Consider the following 14,410-nt stretch of genomic DNA (forward strand, 5'->3'; position numbering starts at 1 on the left):
TGTGAATAGCAAACGACACAGGAAGATCCAGACGAAAAGATACAGGATTAAGGATTTCCAATATCTTGTAAGGCCCAATAAAACGAGGTTTAAATTTGGGAGAGGAGACCTTCATAGGAACAAAGCGGGAAGAAAGCCATACCAAATCCCCAACGCGTAGTCGGGGACCCACACCGCGGCGGCGGTTGGCAAAGCGCTGAGCCTTCTCCTGTGACAACTTCAAGTTGTCCACCACATGATTCCAGATCTGCTGCAACCTATCCACCACAGAATCCACCCCAGGACAGTCAGAAGGCTCCACATGACCCGAAGAAAAACGAGGATGGAAACCAGAGTTGCAGAAAAAAGGCGAAACCAAGGTGGCGGAACTAGCCCGATTATTAAGGGCAAACTCAGCCAACGGCAAGAATGTCACCCAATCGTCCTGATCAGCAGAGACAAAACACCTCAAATAAGCCTCCAAAGTCTGATTAGTTCGCTCCGTCTGTCCATTAGTCTGAGGATGGAAAGCAGACGAAAACGACAAATCAATGCCCATCCTACTACAAAAGGATCGCCAGAACCTGGAAACGAACTGGGATCCTCTGTCTGACACAATATTCTCAGGGATGCCGTGCAAACGAACCACGTTCTGAAAAAACACAGGAACCAGATCGGAAGAGGAAGGCAGCTTAGGCATAGGAACCAAATGGACCATCTTGGAAAAGCGATCACATATCACCCAGATAACGGACATGCCCTGAGATAGCGGAAGATCAGAAATGAAATCCATGGAGATATGTGTCCAAGGTCTCTTCGGGACAGGCAAGGGCAAGAGCAAACCGCTGGCACGAGAACAGCAAGGCTTAGCTCGAGCACAAGTCCCACAGGACTGCACAAATGACCGCACATCCCTTGACAAGGAAGGCCACCAAAAGGACCTGGCCACCAGATCTCTGGTGCCAAAAATTCCCGGGTGACCTGCCAACACCGAGGAATGAACCTCGGAAATGACTCTGCTGGTCCACTTATCCGGGACAAACAGTCTGTCAGGTGGACAAGACTCAGGCCTATCAGCCTGAAATCTCTGCAACACACGTCGCAGATCCGGAGAAATAGCTGACAAGATAACTCCATCTTTAAGAATACCAACAGGATCAGCGACTCCAGGAGCATCAGGCACAAAGCTCCTAGAAAGAGCATCGGCCTTCACATTCTTTGAACCTGGTAAATACGAGACAACAAAATCAAAGCGGGAGAAAAACAATGACCAGCGGGCCTGTCTCGGATTAAGGCGTTTAGCAGACTCGAGATACATCAGATTTTTGTGATCAGTCAAGACCACCACACGATGCTTAGCACCCTCGAGCCAATGACGCCACTCCTCAAATGCCCATTTCATGGCCAACAACTCCCGATTGCCCACATCATAATTTCGCTCGGCAGGCGAAAACTTCCTAGAGAAAAAGGCACAAGGTTTCATAACAGAGCAACCAGGGCCTCTCTGCGACAAAACGGCCCCTGCCCCAATCTCCGAAGCATCCACCTCAACCTGAAAGGGAAGTGAGACGTCAGGCTGGCACAAAACAGGCGCCGAAGTAAACCGGCGTTTCAACTCCTGGAAAGCCTCCACGGCAGCAGGAGCCCAGTTAGCTACATCGGAGCCCTTCTTGGTCATATCCGTCAAAGGTTTCACAATGCTAGAAAAATTAGCGATAAAACGACGGTAGAAGTTAGCGAAGCCCAAGAACTTCTGAAGACTCTTAACTGACGAGGGCTGAGTCCAATCAAGAATAGCTCGGACCTTGACTGGGTCCATCTCCACAGCAGAAGGGGAAAAAATGAACCCCAAAAAGGGAACCTTCTGTACACCAAAGAGACACTTTGAGCCCTTGACAAACAAAGAATTTTCACGCAAAATTTTAAAGACCAACCTGACCTGCTCCACATGCGAATCCCAATTATCAGAAAAAAACCAAAATATCATCCAGATAAACAATCAAAAATTTATCCAGATACTTCCGGAAAATGTCATGCATAAAGGACTGAAAAACTGAAGGCGCATTGGAGAGCCCAAAAGGCATCACCAAGTACTCAAAATGACCTTCGGGCGTATTGAATGCGGTTTTCCATTCATCACCTTGCTTAATGCGCACAAGGTTGTACGCACCACGAAGGTCTATCTTGGTGAACCACTTGGCACCCTTAATCCGGGCAAACAAGTCAGACAACAGCGGTAAAGGATACTGAAATTTGACAGTGATCTTATTTAAAAGCCGATAATCAATACAAGGTCTCAAAGATCCGTCCTTTTTTGCCACAAAAAAGAATCCCGCACCAAGAGGGGAAGAAGACGGACGAATATGTCCTTTCTCCAGAGACTCCTTGATATATGAACGCATAGCGGTATGTTCAGGTACCGACAGATTAAACAGTCTTCCCTTAGGAAATTTACTGCCTGGGATCAAATCTATAGCACAGTCACAGTCCCTATGAGGAGGCAGTGCACTGGACTCAGACTCACTAAAGACATCCTGATAATCAGACAAATACTCCGGAACTTCCGAAGGCGTAGAAGAAGCAATAGACACAGGCAGGGAATCCCCATGAATACCACGACAGCCCCAACTTGAGACTGACATAGCCTTCCAGTCCAGGACTGGATTATGGGTCTGTAACCATGGCAGCCCTAAAACAACCAAATCATGCATTTTATGTAAAACCAGGAAACGTATCACCTCGCGGTGTTCAGGAGTCATGCACATGGTAACCTGTGTCCAATACTGCGGTTTATTTGCTGCCAATGGTGTAGCATCAATACCCCTAAGAGGAATAGGATTTTCTAATGGTTCAAGAGTAAAACCACAGCGCTTAGCAAATGAGAGATCCATGAGACTCAGGGCAGCACCTGAATCTACAAACGCCATGACAGGATAAGATGACAGTGAGCAAATCAAAGTTACAGACAGAATAAATTTAGGTTGCAAATTACCAACGGTGACAGGACTAACAACCTTAGCTATACGTTTAGAGCATGCTGAGATAACATGTGTAGAATCACCACAGTAGTAGCACAAGCCATTCCGGCGTCTATGAATTTTCCGCTCATTTCTAGTCAGGATTCTATCACATTGCATTAAATCAGGTGTCTGTTCAGACAACACCATGAGGGAATTTGCGGTTTTTCTATCACATTGCACCGAATTAGGTGTCTGTTCAGACAACACCATGAGGGAATTTGCGGTTTTGCGCTCCCGCAACCGCCGGTCAATTTGAATAGCCAGTGCCATAGTATCATTCAGACCTGTGGGAATGGGAAAACCCACCATAACATTCTTAATGGCTTCAGAAAGGCCATTTCTAAAATTAGCGGCCAGTGCACACTCGTTCCAATGTGTCAGCACGGACCATTTCCGAAATTTTTGGCAATACACTTCAGCCTCGTCCTGCCCCTGAGACATAGCCAGCAAGGCCTTTTCTGCCTGAATCTCAAGATTGGGTTCCTCATAAAGTAAACCGAGCGCCAGAAAAAACGCATCAAGATCAGCCAATGCCGGATCTCCTGGCGCCAGCGAAAAAGCCCAATCCTGAGGGTCGCCCCGTAAGAACGAAATAACAATTTTTACTTGCTGAGCAGAATCTCCAGATGAACAGGGTCTCAGGGACAAAAACAATTTACAATTATTCACGAAATTCCTAAACTTAAACCTGTCTCCGGAAAACAGTTCAGGAATCGGTATTTTAGGTTCTGACCTAGGATTTCTGATAACATAGTCTTGTATGCCCTGCACACGAGTAGCCAGCTGGTCCACACTTGTAATCAAGGTCTGGACATTCATGTCTGCAGCAAGCATAGCCACTCTGAGGTAAAGGGGAAGAAGAAAAAAAAAACTCAGAATCTTCTTTCTTATAATCCCTCTTCTGCAATGCATTAAACATTTAATACTGGCCTGGCAAACTGTTATGACCCCAATGGCGAGGGTCTCAGAGGAACGTGGAAGTCTGCAGAATACAAAAATCCAGCTCATAGGGCAGTGGTAACTGGGTTGACCATATATCTACTCCTAACGCCAACACTAGAAGTAGCCGGGGATCATTCCTACGTTGATTCTAGATGACACGCGCCAGCCGGAGAATCTAGCTACCCCTAGTAGAGGAAAACAAAAGACCTTTCTTGCCTCCAGAGAAGGGGACCCCAAAGCTGGATAGAAGCCCCCCACAAATAATGACGGTGAGGTAAGAGGAAATGACAAACACAGAAATGAACCAGGTTTAGCACAGAGAGGCCCGCTTACTGATAGCAGAATAAAGAAAGGTAACTTATATGGTCAACAAAAACCCTATCAAAATCCACACTGGAAATTCAAGAACCCCCGAACCGTCTAACGGTCCGGGGGGAGAACACCAGCCCCCTAGAGCTTCCAGCAAAGGTCAGGATACAGATTTGGAACAAGCTGGACAAAAATACAAAACCAAAACAAATAGCAAAAAGCAAAAGGCAGACTTAGCTGATATAACTGGAACCAGGATCAGTAGACAAGAGCACAGCAGACTAGCTCTGATAACTACGTTGCCAGGCATTGAACTGAAGGTCCAGGGAGCTAATATAGCAACACCCCTAACTAACGACCCAGGTGCGGATAAAAGGGATGACAGAAAAACCAGAGTCAAAAAACTAGTAACCACTAGAGGGAGCAAAAAGCAAATTCACAACAGTGCTCTGCACCGTCCATTATTGCCCCATAGCTGTGCCATATAGTGCTCTGCACCATTGCCCCATAGCTGTGCCATATAGTGCTCTGCACCATTGCCCCATAGGTGTGCCATATAGTGCTCTGCACCGTTGCCCCATAGCTGTGCCATATAGTGCTCTGCACCGTTGCCCCATAGCTGTGCCATATAGTGCTGTGCCATATATATAGTGCTCTGCACCGTTGCCCCATAGCTGTGCCATATAGTGCTCTGCACCATCCATTATTGCCCCATAGCTGTGCCATATAGTGCTCTGCACCGTTGCCCCATATCTGTGCCATATAGTGCTCTGCACCGTTGCCCCATAGCTGTGCCATACATATAATGCTCTGCACCGTTGCCCCATAGCTGTGCCATATAGTGCTCTGCACCGTTGCCCCATAGCTGTGCCATATAGTGCTCTGCACCGTTGCCCCATAGCTGTGCCATATAGTGCTCTGCACCATTGCCCCATAGCTGTGCCATATAGTGCTCTGCACCATTGCCCCATAGCTGTGCCATATAGTGCTCTGCACCATTGCCCCATAGCTGTGCCATATAGTGCTCTGCACCGTTGCCCCATAGCTGTGCCATATAGTGCTCTGCACCGTCCATTATTGCCCCATAGCTGTTGCTGCTGCTGCAATAAAAAAAAAACAAAAAACATACTCACCTGTCTTGCTTGCAGCTCCTCGGCGCCATCTTCCCGGCGTCTCCCTGCACTGACTGATCAGGCAGAGGGCGGCGCGCACACTATATGCGTCATCGCGCCCTCTGCCTGAACAGTCAGAGCGGAGAGACGCCGGGAAGACGGCGCGAGGACAGGTGAATATGTCATACTTACCTGCTCCCGGCGTCCCGCTCCTTCCCCCTGCCTGTCTTCGGTGCCGCGGCCTCTTTCTCTATCAGCGGTCACCGGCACCGCTTCATTAGAGAAATGAATAGGCGGCTCCGCCCCTATGGGAGGTGGAGCTGCCTATTCATTTCTCTAATGAGCGGTCCCATGTGACTGCTCAGGGGAAGAGGCTGCGGCACCGAAGACAGTGTGACAGGCAGGGGGAGCGACAGGAATGCCGGGACTAGGTGAGTATATGACAGTGCTCACCCGCCGACCCCACCACCGATCATGACTCGAGTATAAGCCGAGAGGGGCACTTTCAGCCCAAAAATTTGGGCTGAAAATCTCGGCTTATACTCGAGTATATACGGTATATACTCACCCGCCGGGATCCAGCGAAGCTCTGGAGATGCGCGCTCGGCTGCCGCCATCTTCCGTTCCCAGGATGCATTGCGAAATTACCCACATGACTCGCGAGACCGCTAACTCTTCTGGGTAATTTCACAATGCATCTGTAGGAACGGAAGATGGCGGGAGCCGCGCGCGCCTCGGCGGACTACGGAGGGTGAGAATAGCAGGTTTTTTGGTGTTTTTTATTATTTTTAACATGACATCTTTTTACTAATGATGCTGCATAGGCAGCATCAACAGTAAAAAGTTGGGGACACACAGGGTTAATAGCAGCGATAACGGAGTGCGTTACCCGCGGCACAACGCGGTCCGTTGCCGCTGGCATTAACCCTGTGTTAGCGGTGACCGGAGGGGAGTATGCGGGCGCCGGGCACTGACTGCAGGGGAGGCAGGGGAGGCCATGACAGGCAGCTGGCGAGACCAATCCGCGACGTGGGATTTCCGTGATGGAAGTTGCCAACAGAAAGACGGAAGTACCCCTTAGACAATTATAGATAGATAGATAGATGGATGGATGGATAGATAATTTCAGTTGTTTCACACTTTAAGTATATAATTCCACATGTGTTAATTCATAGTTTTGATGCCTTCAGTGTGAATGTACAATTTCATAGTCATGAAAATACAGAAAAATCTTTAAATGAGGTGTTTCCAAACATTTGCTATGTACTGTATATATGTGTCTCTCTAGAGAGATAGAAGAAAAGCTGGTAATTCAGCACTGCGGTAGTGTAATATCACAGCAGGAGCCGACAGGATGGAAGAGATGGATTACATACAGTAAATACATACAGAATAGGTAGATATATAGATGACAAATACAATTAGTACAGTGTGTGTGCATGCTACTGTACTTGTATTTAATTAATTAAAGATTACTTTTCGGGAACAAATGGTGTGGGCTCTCGCGCAATTTTCAAAACCAGATGAGGGTAAGCCAGTGACTGAGGGCAGATATTTATAGCTTGGGAATGGGGTATTACCCATGGAGCTTCCCCGTCTAATAATATCAGCTCACAACTGTATACTTAGCCTTTATTGGCTTTTAAAATGGGGGACCCCCAAAAAAATGAGATGGGGTCCCCCTATAATTAATAGCCAGCAAAGCTTATGAAGACAGCCGTGGGCTGATATTAATTGCCTAGGAAGGGGCCATGGATACTGGCCCTTCCCCCCTGGCTAAAAACGTCAGCTCTCAGCTGCCTCTGAAAAGGCGCATGTTTCAGATGCACCAATTCTAGCACTTAGCCCCGCTCTTCCCAAGTTCCCTGTAGGGGTGGCAAGTGGGGTAAGTTGATGTCACCTTCAGGTGTCATCAAGCCCCAAGGTTAGTAACAGAGAGGTGTCAATAAGACGCCTCCATTACTAATCCTATATTTGCATGGTAACTAAAGACACAGCCCGAATAAAGTCCTTTAATTGAAAGAAAGACACAGACTCCTTTATTATTCTTAATTAAACCATACTTACGACCACACCTAATTCCTGCGAAGCCCTCGATCTCCTGTAATAAAAGTAAAATAAAAAAACAACAACAATATACCATACCTGTCAGTCGTGTCCCACGCAGTAATCCATATCTGGGGGATATACAGTTTTCAACCTGGACGGTGCTAAGATGCGACCTTCCTGGCTGAAAACCACTAACGAATGAGATGCTGCGAGAGCAGCTTCAGTGACTAGCAGTGACGTCACTGAAGCTATGGTTCCTCACAGCCTGAACTGTGGTGAACTCTGGGCTGTGGGAAAATGCACTGTAAAGTTCCTCCGATAACAGCTGAACGCTCGCGCTGTCTGATTTCCCTGCCGATCAGAAGCGGTGTTTGCGGCGCTGTCATGCATATGACAGCATGTCAAACACTGTAATGTTGGGCCCCAAATTCAGGTGAATGGGGTTTGGATCCGCTCTGCTGGATGACAGGCTGTATGGACGCACCATGCAACCTGCCATCTAGAGGTAGCAGAGCCGAGTGTGAGGTCACATCCGGCTCTCCTTGACTTTTCTGCAGCAAATACACTGCAAAAAAGTCAACGTGTATTTGCAGCGTTTTTTCACCATCCATTCAAGTTAATGGGTGAAAAGCGCTGCAAGAAGTGACATGCTGTGTCAAAAAAATGCTGCAAAGCACAAAATCCTGATGACAAAAAACCAATGTGTGTGCATGAGATTTCTGAAATCTCATAGGCTTTGCTGGTGCTGTAAAAAGCAGCTGAAAATAATTAGCATTAAAAAAGCAGCAAAAACGCCCGGTGTGAACCTAGCCTACTAATGCTCATTGCAATGTAGGTCTTGTGACATCAGAATTGTATTCTAAGTACTTCCTTTTTATTTCTTGTAGAGTAGAAAATGCTTGTGCAAAACTGGTCCAAGCCGCTCAAATGCTCCATGCTGACCCGTACTCTGTCCCAGCTCGTGACTATCTCATCGATGGGTCCAGAGGCATTCTGTCTGGCACTTCAGACTTGCTGTTGACATTCGATGAAGCTGAGGTAGGTACTGTGTGTGTTGGTGTCATGGTACTTGCTAATTTTTTTCACATTCATATATTTTTGCACGCAGTTTTTCTTTTGCAGACGACGTGCAGCAAAATGCATTAAAGGACAATTAATGTAATATTTATTGTCTTACAATGAGTTACTTTGAACATGGCAAAGAAGCACAAGATGTGTGCTAGCATCGATGATGGACGCTTAAGGGTAAGTTCACACAGGGCGTTTTTGCTGCGTTTTTTTATGCTAATTTTCAGCTGCTTTTTACAATACCAGCAAAGCCTATGAAATTTCAGAAATCTCATGCACACACATTGGTTTTTTGTTTGCTCAGTATTTTGTGCTTTGCTGTGTTTTTTGGACATAGAGCATGTCACTTCTTTCAGCGTCTTTGCTGCGTTTTTTCACCCATTGACTTGAATGGGTGTTGAAAAAACGCTGCAAAATAGCAGGTATCATTATTTGCTTCATTTTGGCTGCTGAAAATCCAAGGACATTAGCATGGACAAAGAGGAAAAAAACCGCACCGAAACCTGCCTTTTTGGCGCAGCTTCTTTCCTGCCAAGAAGATCAGGTTTTGCTGCAGAAAAAAAAAGCAACAAAAACGCCCTGTGTGAACTTACCCTAGCTCGCTAGATGCCATTTTCAGTAGCCACAGCAGCATCTAGATGGTTTACAGAGAGGAAAGCAATCACTGGGTGTCAAAGGAGATGCCACGATAGCCAGAGGTCAAACAGTGACCTTCGTGTCTGCCATCTATGGAATCCTGTAAAGCCCTGTTGCAGGAAAATCAAGTTTTACTTCCCTTTTTTTTTTTTTTAACCCCTTCATCCTCATGACTAAGGATATGTGCACACGTTGCAGATTTCCTGCAGAACTGCAGTGTTTTTTCCACACAGAAACACTGCAGATCTGCAAGTGATTTACAGTACAATATAAATCAATGGCAAAAAAATGCTGTGCTAATGGTGTGGAAAAATCTGCATGGAAAACACAGCAGATTCAAAAAAGGACCATGTCATTTCTTTTGTGCAGATCTGCAGCATTTCTGCACCCATTCCATAATAGAAATGCGCAGGGGTAAATAACACATTAAATCCTCACAGAATCCGCAGGAAATCCGCAGTAAAACCGCACAAAATCCACAAGAAAAACGCATCAAATCTGCACCTGCATTTTCTGCCAAGAGATGCAGAATCCGCACAGAAAATTCCAGAGGGAAATCTGCAACGTGTGCACATAACATGAGACACATTTTTACAATTCTGACCACTTACACTTTATGTGGTAATTACTCTGGAACTCTGGGATCACCCAGTGATTCTGAGATTGTGTTTTTTCATGACATATTGTACTTCATGATCGTGGTAAAATTTTGTTCAATATGACTTAATAAACATTTGTGAAAATATCAGAAATTTGATCAAAGCTTTGAAAATTTTGCAATTTTCAAACTTTTAATTATTATGCTCTTAAACCAGAGAGATGTCACACAAAATTATTAATAAATAGCATTTCCCACATGTCGACTTTAAATCTGCATAATTTTTGAGAGATGCCTTTTGAGGCACAGTGCAAAGCTCAGAAGGGAAGGAGCACCATATTACAGTGCAGATTTTTAGCTGCACTGGTTTGAGGGTGCCATGTCACATTGGCAGAGCCCCTGAGGTGCGAGAACAGCAGAGGCCTCACACTACCCCAAAAATGACTCCATTTTACAAACCACATCCCCCAATGAATTAATCTAGGGCTATAGTGGGCATGTTGACTCCACATGTGCCTCATAGAATGTTATACCATTGAGGGGTGAAGAAGTAAAAATGTGATTTTTCTTACTAAACGTTTAGGTTTTGTTTTGTTGTTTTGGCTAATAGAAAAAAAAGAACCTCTGTTGTGCAATTTCTTCTGAGTGGGCCAATACCCTACATGTAATCTGGAACTACTTTTCATGCACAATGCAAAGCTCAAAAGGGAAGAGGCGCCATATCCTAGTGCAGCTGTTGCTGTTAAGGTTTGCTGGTGCCATGACCCCCACTGGGAGAGCCCCTGAGGTGCCAGAACAGCAGAACCCTTTCCCCATAATTGATCACATTTTACAAACTACACCTCTAGAAAAAAATCAATCTAGGGGTGCAGTGATCATATTGACACCACAAGTTTCACATAATTTTATACCATTGGACAGTGAAGAAAAAATAATTTGTCACAAGTTCTGCTGAACTTAGAAATACTGCTTAGCCACACGGTGTGACTTTCAGAAACAGAGTGCCATTTGCCTCCTGGAGTACAGTATTCGCTGAATTTGTTTTGCGGGGCGAGGAGCCATAGTGCTTTTCCACAGCCTTTCTACTACCAGTAAGGTGGAAACCCCCTATATTTCCGTTAACAAATCATGGGCCTGAGTGGGGACTTGCTTGCTTTAGTGGATTGATTTGAATCTTTTATTGTGACCCTTTTTATATAACGGTTGAGATCACGTTTATCCCCCACTTTATGTTGAGCACTTACATCTGGGTTTCCATCTAAATCTCTGAATGACGTACTTCAGAGGACACGTTGCATTCACTATAATGAGGCAACAAAGTTACTCTAGACTCCGTCTGGCCTCTGTTCAGTGGTGTCCTTATTTTTAGACATGCACAAAATCGAGACGGACCGTGCTTTTTTATGCATGCATAAAGGACGGCTACTGCTGCAGGCCAGATGATGTCCACAATGCCTCCATCTGCCTCATTATAGGCAATATTTTACCGGGGGATGTATCTGAATCACGTATTTCAGAGATTTACACGGTAACCACAGAGCGCAGGATAAATGTGCGCCGAGCTTTACTGCGATCTTTGGGAGGCAGAATGAACAAATTAACAGCATGCCAAGTATTGGTTTTATTTTATTTTTTTACGCTGTTGCTGGTGCGGTATAAGTGATTAGATGACTTTATTCTTTGGGTCAGTGCGATTACAGGGATGAGAGATTGATACAGTTTTTTTTCTGTTTGGCTGCTATCGCACACAAAAAGACACTTTTCTTTGCAAAAACAAGATTTTGCATCGCCATATTTTGTGAGCTATAATGTCTCCATATTTCTACTAGTCATGTTAGGGCATGTTTTTTGTGGGACGAGTTGACGTTTTTACTAGTGCCATTTTCCGTCAAAACGTTTTAATTGCTTCCTGTTCTGATGTGTTTTTTTTATGCCGTTGAACGTTTCGTAAAATTGATAAGTTTAATTTTTCGGGTCAGTATGATTACAGCGATGCTACAAGTATCCCTTTTTTTTTGCGCTTTAACTACATCCCACAATTTTTGGGTATTTATTGGCTTAGAGACTCAAAAACCTCATTTTTTTATGTAACCCCACAAGTGTTCTATCCGATTAAGGTCCGTGGATTGGGCTGGCCGCTCCATAACCTCAATTTTGTTGCACTGGAACCAAGATTTTTTTTTATTTACTGGTCTATTTATGGTTGTTGTCTTGTTGAAACACCCAAGGACATAACCTCTTCAGCATAAGGCAACATGACATGACATCTTTAAGTATTTTTAATACCATATATAACTTCAGTATAAGCCGAGATTTTCAGCCCATTTTTTTTAGGCTGAAAGTGCCCCTCTCGGCTTATACTCAAGTCATTGTCCCAGGGGGTCGGCGGAGGAGGGGGAGAGGCAGGAGTGGCAGCTGTCACATCATACTCACCCCCTCTTGGCGCGGTCTCTGCACTTCCCTGCTTCTCAGATGGTGTCCGGCGCCGGTAGCTCTGTGTTCGGCGGTCACGTGGTACCGCTCATTAACCCCTTCCCGACCTTTGACGCATACGCTGCGTCATGAAAGTCTGTGCCAATCCGACCTATGACGCAGCGTATGCGTCATGGAATGATCGCGTCCCTGCAGATCGGGTGAAAGGGTTAACTCCGATTTTACCCGATCTGCAGAGACAGGGGGAGTGGTGCTTCAGCCCAGGGGGGGTGGCTTCACCCCCCCCGTGGCTACGATCGCTCTGATTGGCTGTTGAAAGTGAAACTGCCAATCAGAGCGATTTGTAATATTTCACCTAAAAAACTGGTGAAATATTACAATCCAGCCATGGCCGATGCTGCAATATCATCGGCCATGGCTGGAAATACTCAAGTGACCCCCCCCACACCCACCGATCGCCCCCCCAGTCCTCCGTTATGGGGTCCGGTCCCCTCCGTCCGCCTGCCGGCTCCCCCGTCCTCCTGTCCGCTCCCTCCTTGTTGGTATTCACCCCCCCTGTGCTCCGATTACCCCCCCGTGCTCCGATCCACCCCCCCACCACCCCTTCATACTTACCGATCCTCCCGGTGTCCGTACGTCTCCTCGCTGGGCGCCGCCATCTTCCAAAATGGCGGGCGCATGCTCAGTGCACCCGCCGAATCTGCCAGCCGGCAGATTCCTTACAGGTACATTTTGATCGCTGTGGTAGGTTCTATCACAGCGATCAAAATAAAAAAAATAAATAAATAAACCCCCCCCTTTATCACCCCCATAGGGACAATAATAAAATAAAGAATTTTTTTTTTTTTTTTTTCGTTTTCCACTAGGGTTAGGGTTAGAACTAGGGTTAGAACTAGGGGTAAGGTTAAGGGTAGGGTTAGGGTTACGGGTAGGGTTAGGGGTAGGGTTAGGGTTATGGCATGTGCACACAGTGCGGATTTGGCTGCGGATCCGCAGCGGATTGGCCGCGGATCCGCAGCGGATTGGCCGCGGATCCGCAGCGGATTGGCCGCGGATACGCAGCGGATTGGCCGCGGATCCGCAGCGGATTAGCCGCTGCGAATTCGTAGCAGTTTTCCATCAGGTTTACAGTACCATGTACACCTATGGAAAACCAAATCCACTGTGCCCATGGTGCGGAAAATTCCGTGCAGAAACGCTGCGTTGTATTTTCCGCAGCATGTCAATTCTTTGTGCGGATTCCGCAGCGTTTTACACCTGTTCCTCAATAGGAATCCGCAGGTGAAATCCGCACAAAAAAACACTGGAAATCTGCTGTAAATCTGCAGGTAAAACGCAGTGCCTTTTTACCTGCAGATTTTTCAAAAATCGTGCGGAAAAATCTCACACGAATCCGCAACGTGGGCACATAGCCTTAGGGTTAGGGTTGGAATTAGAGTTAGGGTTGGAAATAGGGCTAGGGTTGGAAATAGGGTTAAGATTAGGCTTGTGGTTAGGGTTACGGATAGGGTTAGGGGTGTGTTGGGGTTACAGTTGTGGTTAGGGTTGGGATTAGGGTTAGGGTTGGAATTAGGGTTACGGGTGTGTTGCGGTTAGGGTTGTGGTTAGGGGTGTGTTGGGGATAGGGTTGTGATAAGGGTTATGGCTACAGTTGGGATTAGGATAAGGGGTGTGTTGGGGTTAGTGTTGAAGTTAGAATTGAGGGGTTTCCACTGTTTAGGCACATCAGGGGTCTCCAAACGCAACATGGCGCCACCATTGATTCCAGCCAATCTTGCGTTCAAAAAGTCAAATGGTGCTCCCTCCCTTCCAAGCCCCAACGTGCGCCTAAACAGTGGTTTACCCCCACATTTGGGGTACCAGCGTACTCAGGACAAACTGGGCAACAGCTGTTGGGGTCCAATTTCTCCTGTTACCCTTGCAAAAATAAAAAATTACTTGCTAAAACATAATTTTTGAGGAAAGAACAATTTTTTATTTTCACGGCTCTGCGTTATAAACTTCTGTGAAGCACTTGGGGGTTGAAAGTGCTCACCACACAACTAGATAAGTTCCTTGGGGGGTCTAGTTTCCAAAATGGGGTCACTTGTGGGGTGTTTCTACTGTTTAGGCATATCAGGGGCTCTGAAAATGCAACGTGACGCCCGCAGACCATTCCATCAAAGTCTGCATTTCAAATGCCACTACTTCCCTTCCGAGCCCCGGCATATGCCCAAACAGTGGTCTACCCCCACATATGGGGTATCAGCGTACTCACAACAAAC

The 14,410-nt window shown here is 46.2% G+C and overlaps 1 protein-coding gene across 2 annotated transcripts in view; it reads left to right on the top strand.

Moving 5' to 3' along the window:
* The window catches only part of VCL (vinculin), a 244,333-nt gene that overhangs the window by 143,921 nt on the left and 86,002 nt on the right, over positions 1 to 14,410 (top strand). For both annotated transcript variants that reach the window (XM_077250781.1, XM_077250783.1), the window contains exon 3: positions 8,299 to 8,449. In XM_077250781.1, coding sequence (XP_077106896.1) covers positions 8,299 to 8,449 — 151 coding nt within the window. The remainder of the gene's footprint in view (positions 1 to 8,298; positions 8,450 to 14,410) is intronic.

This window comes from Ranitomeya variabilis, chromosome 4 (genome assembly GCF_051348905.1).
Source record: "Ranitomeya variabilis isolate aRanVar5 chromosome 4, aRanVar5.hap1, whole genome shotgun sequence".
NCBI lineage: Eukaryota > Metazoa > Chordata > Amphibia > Anura > Dendrobatidae > Ranitomeya > Ranitomeya variabilis.